The sequence below is a fragment of the Artibeus jamaicensis genome, unplaced genomic scaffold (genome assembly GCF_021234435.1).
Source record: "Artibeus jamaicensis isolate MK-2021 breed Jamaican fruit bat unplaced genomic scaffold, CSHL_Jam_final contig_793, whole genome shotgun sequence".
Taxonomy (NCBI): Eukaryota; Metazoa; Chordata; class Mammalia; order Chiroptera; family Phyllostomidae; genus Artibeus; species Artibeus jamaicensis.
The window spans coordinates 7,894,984-7,913,652 of NW_026521975.1; the positions used below are offsets into that span (position 1 = coordinate 7,894,984).

Sequence of the window (18,669 nt, forward strand, 5' to 3'; positions counted from 1 at the left end):
AATCAATAACACAGAGACACAAAGGGTTGTAAGAAATTACTACAAAGAACTATATGCCAAGAAATTTGAAAACCTAGAGAAAACCCTGAACAGACCAATAACAGCTGACAAAATTGAAACAGTAATAAAAGAACTCCAGGCTCACAAAGCCCAGGACTGGACAGTTTCACAGGAGAATTTTACAAAACATTTAAGGAAGAGCTAGCCCCAATGATTCTCAGACTATTCCAAAAATTTCAAGAAGATGGATGACTCCCAAACTCTTTTTATGATCCAGCAGCATCCTAATCCCAAAGCCAGATAAAGACACAACAGAGAAAGAAAACTTCAGGCTAGTATCACTGAGGATCATAGATACTAAAATCCTCAACAAAATATTGGCAAATTTCATACAGCAATACATTAAAGAGATCATACACTATGATCAAGTGGGATTCATCCCAGGGGTGCAAGGATGTTACAATATTTGCAAATCAATAAACATAATACATCACATAAACAAAACCAAAGACAAAAGTCACATGATCATGACAATAGATCCTGAAAAAGCATTGATAATGTACAACACCCATTTATGATTAAAATCAACATAATATTGGAAGTTCTAGCCACAGCAATCAGACAAGAAAAAGAAATAAAAGGCATCCAAATTGGAAAGAAGGAAGCAACACTATCATTGTTTGCAGATGACTATCACTGCAGATGCAGCGATAGTGTACAGAGAAAATCCTATAGACTCCACTAAAAAAACTACTCAACCTAACAAAGGGATTTTGGCAAAACAGTGGGATACACAGTCAGTGTTCAGAATTCAAAGGATTTTTGTAAACCAACAATGAAATATCAGAAACAAGTCAGGAAAAAAATCCCATTTGAGATAGCAACAAGAAAAATAAAATACCTAGGAATAAACCTAACCAAGGAGGTAAAAGGCCTGTACTCAAAAACCTATATAACACTGAAGAGAGAAATTAAGAAAGACACAAACAAAAGGAAGCATGTTCCATGCTTATGGATTGGAAGAATTAACATCATCAAAACATTCATACTACCCAAAGCAATTTATACATTCAACACAATCCCTATTAAAGCACCAATGGCATACTTCACAGATACAGACCAAACATTTCAAAAATTTATATGGAACCATAAACTACCCCCAAATAGCTGTAGCAATTTTGAGAAAGAAGAGCAAAGTAGCAGGGATCCCAATACTTCATATCAAACTGTATTACAAGGCCACTGTAATCAAAACAGCTAGGTACTGGCATAAAAACAGACACATAGACCAATGAAACAGAATACAGGGTCCAGAAATAAACCCAAGTCTCAATGGTCAATTAATATTTCACAAATGGGGCAGAAGCATAAAATGGAGTAAAGATAGCTTCTTTAAGAAACAATGTTGGGAGATGTAGACAGCTACATGCAAGAAAATTGAAACTTGATCACCAATTACACCACACCAAAAAATAAGTTCAAGGTGGATAAAAGACTTAAATTTAAATCTTGACATCATAAAAGTCCTGAAGGAGGACATAGACAAGAAAATCTCAGATATTCCACACAGCAATATTTTCATCAATATGTCCCCTAGAGCAGAGTTCATAAAAGAAAGAATAAACAAATGGGATCTCATCAAAATAAAGAGCTTCTGCATGGCTAAAGAAAGCAGCAGTAAAATCAAAAAACAACCAACTATATGGGAAAATGTACTGGTAGATGATACCTTGGACAAGGGTTTGAATCTCCAAAATATATAAAGAACTCACATGACTCCACTCCAGGAGGACAAAAAACCCAATTAAAAAATGAGCAAAAGACCTGAACGGAGACTTCTCCAAGGAGGACATACAGAGGGCCCAGAGACATATGAAAAGATTCTCAGCATCACTAGACATCAGAGAGATGCAAATTAAAACCACAATAAAATACCACTTCACACCAGTGACAGCGGCCATCATAAACAAAACAAACAACAAATGTTGGAGAAGATGTTGAGAAAAGGGAACCCTAGTGCATGTTGGTGGGAATGCAGACTGGTGCATCCATTGTGGAAAACCTCAAAAAACTAACAATGGAACTGCCTTTTGACAGTTCCATAGAATGGAATTTCCTCAAAAAACTAACAATGGAACTGCCTTTTGACCCACAATTCCACTGCTGGCACTATATCCTAAGAACCCTGAAACACCAGTACAAAAGAACCTATGCACCCCAATGTTCACAGCAGCACAAGTTACAATAGCCAAGAGTTGGAAGCGACCTAGGTGCCCATCAGTAAATGAATGGATCCAAAAACTATGGTACATTTACACAATGGAATTCTATGCAGCAGAAACAAAGTAGGAACTCCTACCCTTTGCAACAGCATGGATGGAACTGGAAAGCATTATGCTGAGTGAAATAAGCCAGGCAGTGAAAGACAGATACCATATAATCTCACCTTTAACAGGAACCTAAACAACAAAACAAACAAGCAAGCAAAATATAACCAAAGACACTCAAATAGAAAACAGGCTGACAGTGACCAGAGGGGATAGGGGAGGGAGTTTCAGGGGAAAATGAGAAGGGTTTGCAGGAACAAGTATAAAGGACACATGGACAAAAACTAAGGGGGGTGGAAATGGGAGGGAGGTGGGGAGCACTGGGGGGGTGGGCTGGGATGGGAGTAAAGAACAGAAAACTGTACTTGAACAACAATTAAATAAATAAATTTTTTAAAAAGTTAAAAAGCTGTTTTGCACAATAAAAAATTGTTATAATTAATCTACAAATGACCTCTTTTTCTGGAACTCATATCATGCATTTTCAATTTTATTGATTCCACTGTGAAAATATAATTTATCTTAAATGTCTCCACTTGTTATTCTTGATATCTCAGTTATTTATTTAGCAAGCATTTTTAAACATATGCTATATGCCAGAAACACTCCTGGCATTGAGGTTATAAATATGAATGCCCTTAAGGAGCTTGTAGTTTGGTAGGGAAGTAATGATGCTGTGCAGTAATGGCAGTATGGAGGCCAGTCCTAGGATGCTGGGTGAACAAAGCCAAGAAATGTTAGTCTTGAAGGACAAGTAAGAGTTGGATAGGTGATAAATTATGATTTAGGAAATTATTTTCCAGTATGTTATAATATCCTAACAAACATTTTTATTAGCTAGTTTAAAGACGTTTTGATATATCTATTTCCTTTGGCATGCTTTACCCTAAGAATTGGCAAATATATTTTATAAAAATGCCAGAGATGACTATTTTAGGTTTTAAAAGCCATAAAGTTTCTGTCATTATAGTGCAAAAGTAGCCATAGATAATTCATAAACGATGGGCAAGGCTGTGTCCACTAAAACTTTAATATGGACACCGAAATTTGAATTTCACATACTTTTCATATTTCACAAAGTATTCTTGTTCTTTTTCTTTTTAACCAATAAAAAATTTAAACACCATTCTTACCTTGCTGAACAGAAATAGGCAATGGGCTGGATTTGACCTGAGGGCCATAGTGTGCCCTCTCCTGTTTTAGACTATTTATACATAGAGGTATTTGTGTGTCTAAACTAAAATATATATATACTTTATCTTTCATCACAAAAGTAACATATGCTTGGTTTAAAACTAAAGCATTTGATATCCTGTAGTAATTACTTAGAACTGTTAGATTTTTCCTGTATGTATATATTAATATTGATCATAAATGGGATTATATTATATTTACTGATTGGCACTTAATCATGCACTTAATAATTTAGCCTTTTTGAATCGATTTTGTGCTATTGTGTTTCCAAGGTGCAAAAAGCAATTGAAGAAGAAAATTGCTGCTTTGGGACTGTTGATACCTGGTTGTTACATAAACTCACAAAAGGTAAAGATGATCTGATAAATCTATTTCAAATAACTGAAATTTGATAGAAATGATTTACCCCAAAATAGCAGATGTTACGTTTTTTTCTTCCTATATCCCAGACATGTTGCCCTTTGGTACCCTAGAAACTACCATTTGTAACAAAGCTAAATTAATTTCAGATTAGTTGGAAGAGGAGGGTGATTTTAAAATTGTGATGAAACCTCAAATGTAAAACTGAGGAACAGTCTCTTTTTTTTTTTTTTTAAGATTTATTTATTTATCTTTAGATTGGAAGGGAAGGAGAGAGGAAGAGAAACATCATGTATGGTTGCCTTTTGTGCGCCCCCTGCTGGGAAGTGGCCTGCAGGGAACCGGCCTGCAACCCAGGCATGTGCTCTGGCTGGGAATTGAACCTGGATTGTCTGGTTCTGAGGCCCGCACTCAATCCACTGAGCTACACCAGCCAGGGTTAGGAACAGTCTTAATTTCAAGAGTAAAATTCGAGTTCAGTACCAAATCTCCCACTTTGCAATTTGGTATAACCGTAGGCAATCACATTGCATCTATGAACCCCTCTCCTGGTTTTTAAACTTAAGGCTCATAATGTGACAATGTTTTTGAGAGTGCTTTTGTAAGTTATAAAAGTTTATAAAGATTAACTTGGATACTTTGCACTGGAAATATACATTTTGGCAAATTTTCAGGCAAAAATTGGCCTAAACTATAAACTAGGGATAGGTGTTTACACTATCTGTAAATGATTATTTCCAATGTAAATTTAGGTTCTGAATTTGCTACAGACTTTTCAAATGCAAGTACCACTGGACTTTTTGACCCATATGAGGTAAAGGCTTTTTTCCTCCTTTTTGAATCATCAATTTTTGTGTAATTTAACCTGGATTCTGATCACATGTTTTTATGTTCAGATGTGTTGGAGTGGCCCAATTACTTCTTTGCTCTCAATACCGCTTTCTCTCCTGCCTCCTGTGAGGGATACAAGGTAATAATGAACATTAGACATAGAAATCAACAAAATCGTCCCTGAATTCATTTAGTTTTGGTGAGGAAAAAGCATTTGGTTTAAAACTAAAAAGTATTTGATTTACATTTGGGGGGTACCTTTATGAACATACATTATATAACTTTTTGGCTTATGCTAAAAACAGTTTGCTGAATTTAAAAATTAATATTTCTAGTGCTGTAACTTACTTTTAAATCAATTTTATTTGAAGCTTCAATTTTGGATCAGTGGATGAAGAGATATTTGGTGTGCCCATACCAATAATGGCCTTGGTAAGTAGAAAATTTGTATTGTACAATACAAAGGAAATGAATGTACATGAATAGTTGGGATTAGATATGAGACCAAAAGAAGGTTCTTGCAGAATAAAATTAAAGTATCTTTTTTCTTTTTAAGTTAAAAATACCTTGTATATAATCACGTGTTTTCTGTATTCTGGGAAGGGGACAGTTGGGTGAATCTTCCGTCATAGAAGAACTTTATAACCTTTACTGACTTCTCTACATACTGTGTTTTGGGAAACCATTAAATGTTTTTAAAATGTTGTATTCTGAGTAATGTTTGTTTATGTTCGATACTCTGAGATTAAAAAAAAATACGAATAGGGTCAATGTTTAGTTTATATTAAATACAATATAACCATAAATAATGATAGGGCAATTAAAATAAAGAAGTTAGTTGTATTTACATTTCATAAATCCTTAGCCAGCATCTACCAGTAGAGAAACTTGTAGGAGAATGAACAATTAGCTGTTTTTGGTGTTTGAAGTTTCTTTCTCGATTATACCGTTATTCTCTGGATGAGTGAGTCAGAACTTCGAGAGCCCAAAAGATTTACCACCTGATTTGAGAGGCTGGGTAGATCTTGCCTTTGATTGCCCGTAACAGCTTAAGCAGGAAGTACAGTCCATCTGTCGGTAGATGGACATTTGCCACAGTAGGTGGAGAAAAATATTGAGTGTAGGGAATTTAATTGTCAAGTTACAAATTCCTGGTTATTTAGAGAGAATCTGTCTTTTTCTTCTCCCCCCACAAAGATTTGTTTATTTATTTATTTATTTATTTATTTATTTATTTATTTATTTATCTGAGAGAGTGGAAGGAAGGGAGAAGAAGAGGGAGAGGAACATCAATGTGTGAGAGAAACATCAATCAGTTGCCTCTCACATGCCCCTAACCCCAGTGGAGGACTTGGCCCACAACCTAGGCATGTGCCTGGTAATTGAACTGGTGACCTTGTGGTTTGTAGGATGATGCTCAACGCATTGAGCCACACCAGTCAGGGCTAGAGAGGATCAGTCTTACTTAATCTTGGGGTAGGCTCAAATTTAGATTAGGGTATGGCTAGAAGAATCATATATTGGTAAGAAAGTGTTCTTCAGATGAGTTTGGGTTCTTAAAATATTGCTGTATATGTATCTACATTAAACTATATTAACAGAATGTATGGTTTATAGAGATATATAGTTAAGCATACCCTTATAACTCTTCCTAAAAGAGAAATTTGTGAGGTCAATTATTTTGACTAATGAATGAAACCACTTATGAGATATAAACAAAAATCTTGGGCTTTTTTTCCTGCATAATCTTTATTCTGGCTTTATTTCTAAGATTATCCCTTAACCTTATAATATTTAAAACTCATGAAGTAGGTTGCCCACTAAAAATTCTTGAGGCACATTCGTTATCCATACAATGTTAGTCTCAGAGAGACTCTTATCCTATAGTTATTGCTCCCTGTTTTCTCCAGATTTTTTTTAAGGAAAAGGAAAAAAGAGAAGACAGTGCTGAACCATGAGAACACATTAAATGAGACAGTGGGATACAGTGAAGTGGTCCTCTGCTAAGGCCCCAAAGGTCTTACATTTGAACATTTTTGGCAGGTTGCCGACCAGCAATCAGCCATGTTTGGGGAGTGCTGTTTCCAGACAGGTGATGTGAAGTTGACCATGGGAACTGGGACATTTTTGGATATTAATACTGGAAATAGCCCTCAACAGAACATTGGAGGTAAGTAATTAGAATATATCCTTTTTACTAATAAAATACCATTTTTGCATATTTATCTTTTATAATACTATTTTCCCATTTTATATTAAGGACATTCTTTAACATACTTTTCATTATTATACTTAGAGACAGTCCCCATTTCCCTTTTATCTCTAAATTAAAAGCATAAAAATGAGAGAGATGTTATAGAAAAAATTCAGAAGGATTAGGGTATTTTGGTTAGCTTTCCAAAAATTTACCTATAATGTTATATGTATTTAAACATCTTTCTAAGCCTCTAAAATAACTAAATCCTCTAAAATATGTAAGAAATTACTTTTCTTTTTATGATTTTTTGGAGGTGATAGTTCTCAAATAGTGGTCCCTGCATATTACAGAGTTATTAAGAATTTGTTCTCTCTGATGGGAGAAATCCTGGGACATATAAACCAAGAAATCTGGTTAACTACCCAGGGTGGCTGTGGGTTCTTAGTCTGGCCTCTAGTCCTTTAACATGGTTACGAAGAGGTGGATTTGAAAATCTTTTACCTACCTTCCATCCCCAGTGAAGCTCTTCCTTTTTCCCTAAGAGGGAAAATGGAAGATAAAAAAATGTTGACCATTATATGAGATTGTTCCTGTTTAGCAGCCTGTACAGAAACCACAGATAAATGCAATAGATGAGACAGTTCTCAAGCAAACCAATCTCATAATAACCTTTTATTTCTCAGTTAAAATATTCTTTTTGTTTTTCCAGAAACATTGATATAATATTTATTCATATTATATGCCAGGCATTGTGCTAAATTCTTTTAATGTGTTCATTCAGTTTATTCTCTGAGGCAGCTCTCTGAGGTAGACCATTTTAGTCAAGGAAACTGAGGCCAAGAGGTTAGAAACTTTTAAGACCATAACTGGTAAAGGAGAGAAGACTGGAATTTCACCCTAGGCATTCTGACTTCACAGCCACTTTGCTTTGGCTAATTAAATTATTCCATTGTAGATGACTCTGCAGTGAATTATTTACTATGTTAATTACATTGTTTTTAAGGTTTTTATCCATTAATTGGGTGGAAGATTGGTCAAGAGGTTGTATGCTTAGCTGAAGGAAATGCAGGAGACACTGGTACTGCCATAAAATGGGCTCAACAACTGGGTAAGTCATCTCTTACAGGCCAGAATTAAAGGATGGCAGATTAGTAGGGAATGAATGGATTGTTCAAACATAACATAAAATGCTAGAAGAACATATAGGATGTTGTTTTTAGGATATTGGGATACTAAAAGGCTAGGTGGTTAAGCCAGATACCATAAAGATAAAGAAGAATAGATTTAAGTATATAAAATATTAGAATATGTAGGGAGAAAGGTGCCATAAAGCAAAGTTAAAAGAAAAATTGGTGAGAGCAATGTGTAGCATGTGTCAGGGAAATTAATAAGGATGATGAAAAACAAAGGACAGAAGTATAAGTATTTCATATATCAAATGACTACAAATGCTGTTTAAATTCAATGATCTAAGAAATACACATTTATAGAATTATTTCACCTGTTATTATCAGAATTTAATTAGTTCAATATGCTCCACATCGGTGGGAATGTAGAGAAGATAACATTGTTTTCCATTGTGATGAATATTAATTAGTATGGCCTTTCCTCGGGGACCATCAGGCATTATACTTGAATGCAGACCTTCTCCCCGCAGTTCTATTTTTTGTTCCTTAAAGAAATAATTAGACAGGTGTGCAAAAGTGTATATATACATGGGTGTTTAATGCAGTAATTGAAAATATTTTCCTATCTAATAATAAAGCATTCAATAAGTAAATGGCAGTATATCTGTATACTGGAACATTGTACAGTCACAAATAACAGTATAGTTGCATATCTTATTGACATGGAATATTGCCTATTATACTGTAAGGAGGGGATGAAGCAGTTGCCTGTGTGAATATTTTTTGCTTTTTTAAAAGTAGCTTTATTAAGATACAGTTCATGTACAAACAACCTTTTTAGTATTTTCACAGAGTTGTACAACCATTACCACAGTCTTATTTTAGGACATTTTTATTCCTCCCAAAATAAACTCCCATGCCCTTTGGTAGGGACTCCCTATTCCATCCCCATTCCTAAGCCAGCATTTAGCTACTTTCTGTCTCTGTAGATTTGCCTGTTCTGGACAGTTCATAGGGTTGGAATCGTAATATGTGGTCTTTTGTAACTGGTTTCTTTCATCATAATGTTTTCAGGGTTTACCCATGTTGCAGTATGTGTCAGTTGTTCATTTCTTTTTTTTAATATATTTTATAGATTGTGCTAATACAGTTGTCCAATTTCCCCTCCTTTATTCCCCTCCACCCTGCACACCCCCTCCCACTGCATCCCCCCACTTTAGTTCATACTGTGGGTTGTATATATAAGTTCTTTGGCTTCTCCATTTCCTATACTATTCTTCACCACCTGCTGTCTATTTTATACCTACCATTTATGCTACTTATTCTCTGTACTTTTTCCCCCTCTCTCTCCCTTCACTCCCCTACTGATAACTCTCCATGGATCTCAATTTCTCTGATTCTCTTCCTGTTCTAGTTGTTTGCTTAGTTTGTTTTTGTTTTTAGGTTGAGTTGTTAATAACTGAGTTTGCTGTCTTTTTACTATTCATATTTTTTATTTTCCTTTTTTTAGATAAGTCCCTTTAACATTTCATATAATAAGGGCTTGGTCATGATGAACTCCTTGAACTTAACCTTAGCTGGGAAGCACTTTGTCTGCCCTTCCATTCTAAATGAAAGCTTTGCTGGATAGAGCAATCTTGGATGTAGGTCCTTGCCTTTCATGACTTAGAATACTTCATTCCAGCCCCTTCTTTCATGTAAGGTTTCTTTGGAGAAATCAGCTGACAATCTGATAGGCACTCCTTTGTAGGTGACTGTCCCCTTATCTCTTGCTGCTTCTAGAATTCTCTCCCTCATTTTAATCTTGGCTAATGTAAATATGATGTGCTTTGGTGTATTCCTCCTTGGGTCCAACTTCTTTGGGACTCTCTGAGCTTCCTGGACTTCCTTGAAGTCTATTTCCTTTGCAGATTAGGGAAGTTCTCCTTCATTATGTTTTCAAATAAGTATCCAATTTCTTGGTCTTCCTCTTCTCCTTCTGGAACCTGTATAATTTGGATGTTGGAACATTTAGAGATGTCCTGGAGGTTCCTAAGCCACTCCGCTTTTTTTTTTCTTTTTGAATTCTTGTTTCTTCATTCTTTTCTGTTTGGTTGTTTGTTCTTTCTTCTGGTCCACTCCATTGATTTGAGTCCCAGTTTTTTTCCCATCACTGTTGGTTCCCTGTTCATTTTTCTTCATTTCACTTAGTGTAGCCTTCATTTTTTTCATCTAATTTGCAACCAAAATCAACCAGTTCTGTGAGCATCCTGATCACCAGTGCTTTTAACTATGCATCTGATAGGTTGGCTATCTCTTGGTCACTTAGATGTATTGGCTCTGGGGCTTTTATCTGTTCTTGCATCTAAGCCTTTTTTTTTTGGTCTGGTCGCAGGTGTTGTGTAGTGAGGGGCGGAGCCTTAGGTGCTCACCAGGGCGGGGCAACCCAGTTGCTGGGTTGTGATGCCGTATGTGGGAGTAGGGTCAGAGAGGGAGCAGTGGCGCTTGTTCCACTCTCTCTTCGATTTTGGTCCCCTCTCCTGCTTCCCACAAGCAAATTGGGCCCTTCTGGTTCTGGTTCCCAGGTGGGTGGGCTTGTGTAAGTAGTAGGACCTCGTGGATCTCTCCAAAAAACTCTCCTGTGAGGCTGGGAGTCTCTCCTGGCACCTCAATTCCCACAAGTGTTTTCAATTGGTGCTTTTAGGCCTTATTTCCTAGAGCTGGGGCCCTGGGTTTTGTGGTCTGTCTTGCTGCCCATTTTCGCCTGGTTTATCTGTGCACGAATGTGTGACCTCGGTCAGCCAGCTGCCTTGTGTGCCTCACTGGGTTTGCTTGTTGCCACCCTGTGCCTGGGGTCTGCCGGCCGCCTTCTGCCTGCCTGGGGTGAGCCAACCACTGCCTGTGCACTCAGGTCACCAGTCACTGCTTTTTTCTGCCATGACCCCTCTCTGCAGGCCACCGACTCTTGCCCCTTCTACTAGGCTGGATGAATGGTTGTCGGACTGCTGTACATACACTTCAATTTTCTGTCAGTTCTGGTTGTTTTTTGTTTCTAAATTTTTGTTGTCATTAATTTTGGTTGTGTAAGGAAGCATGGTGTGTCTACCTACACCTCCATATTGTCCAGAAGTCCTCCAGATATAATTTCAAGGTAGATAAAAGATTTAAATATTAGTTGTGACACCTTTAAAGTCCTACAGGAGAACATAGGTAGGAAAATCTCAGATATTTCATGCCGCAGCATCTTAACTGATATGTCCCCTAAAGCAAGGGACATAAAGGAAAGAATAAACAAATGGGACCTCATCGAATTAAAAACCTTCTGAATAGCTAAAGAAAACAACATTGAAATTAAAAGAGAGCTAACGTTATGGGAAAACATATTTGCCAATGGTACCTGTGACAAGGGTTTGGTCTCCGAAATATATAAAGAACTTACAGGACTCCACTGCAGGAAGACAACCGCCCAAGTAAAGAAATGGGCAAAAGACTTGAACAGATACTTCAAGGAGGGTGTACACAGGGCCCAGAGGCATATGAAAAGATCCTCAGCATCACTAGCCAACAGAAAGATGCAAATTAAAACCACAATGAGATACCACTTCACATGGGTAAAGGCGACCATTATAAACAATTCAACAAACAAGTGTTGGATAGGACGTTGAGAAAATGGAACCCTAGTGCACTGATGGTAAGAATGAAGACTGGTGCAGCCACTGTGGAAAAGAGTATGGAATTTTTCAGAAAGTTAAAAATGAATCTACCTTTTGACATGACAATTCCACTGCTAGGACTATATCCTAAGAACCTTGAAACAGTAATCCAAAAGAATCTATGCACCCCAATGTTCATAGCAGCACAATTTATAATAGCCAAGTGCTGGAAGCAACCCAAGTGCCTGTCAGTAAATGAGTGGGTCAAACACTATGCCACATTTACACAATGGAATACTATACAGAGAGAGAAAGAAGGAGCTCCTACTCTTTGTGATAGCATGGATGGCTCTGAAGAACATTATGCTAAGTGAAATAAGCCAGGAGGTGAGGTACAAATACCATATGATCTCACCTTTAACAGAACCATAATCAACAAAAGAAAAAAGCAAGCAAAATATAATCAGTGACATTCAAATTAAGAACAATCTGACAGTAACCACAGGGGAGGTGAGAGGGGTAATTTTGGGGAGGGTTTTCAGGAAGAACTATAAAGGACACATGGACAAAACCAAGGAGGGATGGAAGCAAGGGAGGGAGGTGGGTTTGGTTTTGGGGGCAGTGGTGGGGAGTGAATGTAGATTACTAACTGGACAACAATAAAATAATTTAAAAAATTACTCATTGTCTGAGGCAATATATACTTGTTGTACAAAGCAAAAAAAAATTTGAAAACATAAGGATTTGAAGAATAAAAATATGATATATAAAATGTAAAAAGATTGACAAAACATAAAATTGACAGTGCTGAAAACCGAAATAGGAATCGGGGAGATTAAAAAGAAAAAAGAATAGTAAACAAAACTGAAAGCAATCAGTGTAGAGGAAAGACAAGAGAAAAAAAGGTGTGACTAATAGTCTCTTCTTTGGAATATAAAAATGTAACTGGAAATGGAAACAGAATTATGATAATGTAAAAATTAAAGAGATAATGGAAAATAAATTTTTGTAACCAAATGAAAGAACTGAATTTTCAGACTGAAATGGCTTACCATGTTAAAAAGAAAAATAAAACGAGACACAAACTAAGACAGTCATGTGTAGATGAACTGTCTGAATTGTAAGAATAAAGAAAAGCTTCGAGACAGAAAGAACAATTTTATTTATAAAGAAAAAGACAAACTGGCATGAACTTAGTCGTAAAAATTGAAAATTGGAACAACATCTACACATTACAGAGGAAAAAGGAAAATAAACATATTCCAGTGCTTGGCTAAGATACTAAGTGCAAAACAATTTTCTCCTTATCTTTAATCTTGGATAACTTAATAGCAATGTGCCTTGGTGTCTTGTTCTTTGGGTCCAACTTCCCTGAGACTCTGAGCTTCCTGGACATCCTGGAAGTGTATATCCTTTGCCAGATTGGGGAAGTTTTCCTTCATTATTTGTTAAAATAAGTTTTCAGGCACCCCTATAATTTGGTTATTGGAATGTTTCAGTTATCTCAAGGGTTTGTAAGATTCAGGAGTGCCCATAAGACTATCAGCTTATTTATCAGAAGAAACCTTACAGGCAAGAAGGGGATGGAAAGAAGTATTTGAAGTCATGAAAGGCAAGGACCTACATCCAAGATTACTCTATCCATCAAAGCTAACATTTAGAATGGAAGGGCAAATAAAATGCTTCCCAGATAAGGTCAAGTTAAAGGAGTTCATCATCACTAAGCCTTTATTATATGAAATGTTAAAGGGGCTTATGTAAGAAAAAGAAGATAAAAAATATGAACAGTAAAATGACAATAAACTCACAACTGTCAATCTAAAACAAAAGAAAGGCAATGAAAACAAAAACTAAGCAAACAACTAGAACAGGGACAGAATCAGAAATGGACATCACATGGAGGGATTTTAGTGGGGGAGGGGAATGGGGAGAAAGGTAAGGGAAGAAGAAGCATAATTAATCGGCATAAAATAGATAGGGAGAGGTAAAAATGGCATAGGAAACAGAAAACTCAAAGAACTTACATGCACAACCCATGGACATGAACTAAGGGGGGGTGGGATCCTGGAGAGTTGGGGTGCAGGACAGAAGGAGGATAAAGGGGGGAAAATTGAGAAAACTGTAATAGCATAATCAATAAAAATACTTAAAAATATGTTAAGTGCAAAAGTGATGTTTCTTGGTCATGTAGTATATACTTTCTTTTTAAAGTTACATATAAACTTTATTTATTTATTGTTGTTCAGTTACAGTTTTCCCCCATTGCTCTCCCTGGCCCCATCCACCACCCCCTGCCATAGTCAATCATCACCCTGTTGTGCATGATTGACTGTCTATGAGTCCTTTATACATGTTCCTATTTTAAGTATATTTTACTGATTATGCTATTACAGTTGTCTAATTTTTTTCTCCCTTTTATTCCCCTCCATACTCCAACCACCTCCACCAGAATCGCCCCCTCCCCCTTAGTTCATGTCCATGTGTCTTACATATAAGTTCTTTGGCTTCTACATTTTCTATACTGTTCTTAACCTCCTCTGTCTATTTTGTATTTACTATTTATGCTTCTTATTCCTGTACTCCCCTCCATTCTCCTCCTTCTACCTCCCCACTGATATCCCTCCTTGTGATCTCCATTCCTATAATTCTGTTCCTGTTCTAGTTGTTTGCTTAGTTCATTTTTGGTTTTGTTTTTTTTAGGTTCAGTTGTTGACAGTTGTGAGATGGTTGTCATTTTACTGTTCATATTTTTTATCTTCTTCTTTTTCTTGGAAGAGTCCTTTTAACATTTCATATAGTAAGGACTGGTGATGATGGACTCCTTTAGCTTGACCTTATCTGGGAAGAACTTTATTTGCCTTTCCATCCTAAATGATAGCTTTCCTGGATAGAGTAATCTTGGATGTAGGTCCTTGCCTTTCATGACTTGGAATACTTTTTTCAGCCTATTCTTGCCTGTAAGGTGTCTTTTGAGAAATCAGCTGATAGTCTTACGGGAACTCCTTTGTAGGTAACTGTCTCCTTTTCTCTTGTTGATTTTAAGATTCTCTCCTTCTCTTTCATCTTGGGTAATGTAATTATGATGTACCTTGGGGTGTGCTTCCTTGGGTTCAACTTCCTTGGGACTCTCTGAGTTTCCTGGACTTCCTGGAAGCCTATTTCCTTTGCCAGATTGGGAAATCTGGTATTATGTGTTCATTGTGAATACATAATGAAGAAGAAATCTCCTTCATTATGTGTTCAAATAAGTTTTCAATTTCTTGGTCTTCCTTTTCTTCTTCTGGCACACCTATGACTCAGATGCTGCAATGTTTAAAGTTGTCCTAGAGGTTCCTAAGCCTCTCCTCATGTTTTTGAATTCTTACTTGTTCATTCTGTTCTGGTCAAATGTTTATTTCTTCCTACTGGTCCAAGCTGTTGATTTGAGTCCCAATTTCCTTCCTGTCACTGTTCAATTGTTCCCTGTGCATTTTCCTTTCATTCTTTTTGCATAGCCTTCACTCTTTCTTCTATTTTGTGACCATACTCAACCATTTCTGTGAACATCCTGATTATCAGTGTTTTGAAGTCTGCATCTGATAGGTTGCCTATCTCTTCATGGCTTAGTTGTATTTTTCCTGGAGCTTTGATCTGTTCTATTATTTTGGCTGTATTTCTTTGTCTCAGCACACCCGTTATGTAGTAAGAGGTGGAGTCTTAGATATTCACCAGGTTGCAGAAACCCTTTTTGCTACATTGTTGTGCTGTACATGTGGGAGGGGTCTAAGAGGGAGCAGTGCTACTTGCTCAGCTCTTACCCTGCTTTCTGTCACTTTAGTCATTCCTCACAAGCAGATTGTGCCCTTTCAGGTGCTGATTCCTGGTTGGGTGGCTTTGTGTACATCCAAGGACCCTGTGGGCCTTTTCAATGGACTCTTCTGTGAGACTGGGAATTTCTCCTACCACAGCAACCCCTGTAGGGATTTACAGCTAGAGGTTTTCAGTCTTTATTTCACAGCACTGAAATCCTGGATTTCATGGTCTGTCTCACTCCTGTTCTTCCTTATTTATCCCCACACAAATGTGGGACCAACGGGTTAGCCAGCCCCCACCTTTGCCTTGCCACACATCCTCTCTGCCTCCCCAGCTGTCCATCTCCTGCCAGTTTGGATGAATGTTTCTTTTAACTCCCTAGTTGTCAGAGTTCTGTGCAGTTTGATTTTCTGGCATTTCTGGTTGTTTTCTGTTTTTAAAATAGTTGTTATCCGTCCTTTGGCTGTGCAAGAAAGCTAAGCATTTCCAGCTACACACCCATCATGGCCAGAACTGGCTTGTACCTTTTAAATGTCTGTTTATTATTTTCTGAGAACATTCTTAGTTTTAGTTTTTGGAACAAGAGCTCATCTTGTGTTTTTCCCTCCCTTGTTTTGGAATTAGGCACTTTTCCAGTGAGTCCTCCTTACATTCTCTAGTGGGTAATGGCATTTTAAAACAATAATGAAGTGCCATTGCTTCTAAGCCCTTACAACAAAGCTAGAAGTGTATATGTGTGTGTGTGTGTGTGTGTGTGTGTGTGTGTGTGTGTGTATGTTTGAGAGAGAGAGGGAGAGAAAAGCATACACAAGAGTGCATGTGTAAAAAATCCTTGAGTTTATATTGTACTTCCAATTCCAGTCTAGCTCCTAGGAGTCCTTGTTTGTCTTTCATTTTTCTGTATTTTTTCTCTCCCTTTTTTTATTTTGAGAACCTGGCTCCCAACAGCATTAATATTATATACTCATTTTCTGAATCTTAAAATATACTCAAAAGAGTTCCAGAATTACTAGACCCATACCAATACAACAAGTAACATTTGTTCATGATTATTTGCTGGGGTGTTTTTTCTTTATATCAAGGTAATATGGTTGAAGCACATTCTTCAAAAGTTACTTGGATTAGTTCTTTTTCTTCTCCCCTCAGTGATTTTATTAATTTGAAATAGAATTAGGTTCATTTGTTTCTGTTATCATTCAGTCTTAGTATTTACCTCTCTCTGCATCCTTTTAAAAAACATTTAATTTTTTTAATGTGGAATTTTAATGTGATTCCCAAAGTCCCAACCATAAGGTGTACTCTGAGGAGCTGATTTGCTCCCTAGTCTCTTCATCTTATCTCCATACCTCTAATAGATAGTCAGTTCATTTGTTTTTGGTTTATTCCTCTATTTATTTTTGCAAAAACATGAGGATGCATGAGTGTTTTCTTTTTCCCGATATGCTTGTATAAAAGGTAATCTGTGTATGCTATTTTGTATTTTGCCATTTCTACCTAAAAATATATTTTGGGAGTTACTTCATATCAGTTTGCAGGGATCTTCATTCTTTTTCACAGTGTCATAGCACTTCTTTATGTGTATGTGCACAGCTTAGCCAGCAAAGAACCCATATTGGACATTGGAATAGTTTCTGATCTCTTGAAAGCACAAATAATACTGTAATTAATAACCTTGCACATAATGTGTTTTATGTCATTGGAGGTGTGTCTTAAAAATAAATACCCAGAAGTGGGATTGCTGTATCAGAGAATCAATGCATTGTTGCTTTGTTAAATATACTGTATTGTCATATTTCCCTCTATAGGAATTGTTTCATTTTGCATTAACACCAGAATTATATGACTGTTTCCCTATAGCCTCCTTTTTCATAGTGTCTTATGCATAATCAAATGACCTTGTTGGGTGAACTGCAGAAGTTGGGGGCTGAAGTAGAAGTATTGACACACATTTGAGTTTTTGCCAACCTACATGGGTGAGAAATGACATCTCAATGTTTAAGTGGTGTTTTTCTTACTAGGAGTAAAGTTGAATCTCTTTTCTTAATTTTAGAAAAAATTATTTTAAATCTACTGTATTGAGGTTTAATTTACATATAATGAATTCACCTTTTTAAAGCATTCAATGAGTATTAACAAAATACACATCTGTGAAACCACCATCATACTCAATCTGTGTTTATATCTATCTATATCCATATACTACATCTATCTGTTTATAGTGGTTGTGTTTGGTTTGGTATTTTGGGTTGTAGTTCTACTGGTTTTAAGAACTGTATAGACTGAATGACCAGGAACGTGGTCATTCATAAGAACGTGGCTGTCGCACCAAACACTTTCATCATCCCCCAGATTACCTGGTGTCACTACTCGTAGTGAGTCCCCATCCCAATCTAATCTTTAGCAGCAGTTAATCTTTTCTCCACCCCTACACTTTTGCCTCTTCCACAATATCATATACATTGACTGGATTCGTTAAGTGTATAATCAATTGGGATTGTTTCTTTTACTCAGCATAATGTCTTTGAGATTCAGCCCCATGTTTTTGTATGTGACCAGTAGTTCATTTTATTGTTCTGTGGGAAGTCTACAGACTATTTTTTTTTCTTCAAATAACTTTTCAGAAGTGCATTTGTTTGTCTTTTTCTGGAATATAAATGACAAATATTAAACATTTTCCTACTGATCCCTGAGGCTCTATTCTCTCCCTTCCTCTTCTCTTGTTCAGGTAGAATGTAAAACACACACACACACATACACAATAGGGTAATTCCTCTGCTCTGTTCTGTAGAGACCTCTGACTCCTGCTCCTCAGACCAGGCAGGTGAGGCTTATTTGCACCCAGTGTGTAGACCCACATTTCTGGTTTCAGGCTGTCTCCGAGTCCAGGTTGGGATATAGCAGAGGAGGTAAAAAAGCAGGAAAATTTTGGCTGGCTTAGTGGCATTTAAGGGTTCCACTGTCAGTCTGCTGGGTTATTCCTCTGGCCCTTAGGTCATTTGTCTGTGAATTCCATCTAGGATTTTTCTAAAAGATTTTATTTATTTTTAGAGAGAGGCAGGGAGAGAGTACAAGAGGGAGAGAAATATCAATATGCAGTCGCCTCCTGTGTCCGCGCCACTGGGGACTTGGCCCACAGCCCAGGCATGTGCCCTGACTGGGAATCAAACTGGCAACCCTTGATTCACAGGCTGGTGCTCAATCCATTGGGC

At 37.0% G+C, this 18,669-nt stretch overlaps 1 protein-coding gene across 1 annotated transcript in view; it reads left to right on the top strand.

Moving 5' to 3' along the window:
- GK5 (glycerol kinase 5) overlaps window positions 1-18,669 on the top strand; it is a 100,948-nt gene that overhangs the window by 59,941 nt on the left and 22,338 nt on the right. The window contains exons 6-11 of the mRNA XM_053672898.1: window positions 3,794-3,869; window positions 4,634-4,695; window positions 4,778-4,851; window positions 5,084-5,144; window positions 6,756-6,882; window positions 7,913-8,017. Coding sequence (XP_053528873.1) covers window positions 3,794-3,869; window positions 4,634-4,695; window positions 4,778-4,851; window positions 5,084-5,144; window positions 6,756-6,882; window positions 7,913-8,017 — 505 coding nt within the window. The remainder of the gene's footprint in view (window positions 1-3,793; window positions 3,870-4,633; window positions 4,696-4,777; window positions 4,852-5,083; window positions 5,145-6,755; window positions 6,883-7,912; window positions 8,018-18,669) is intronic.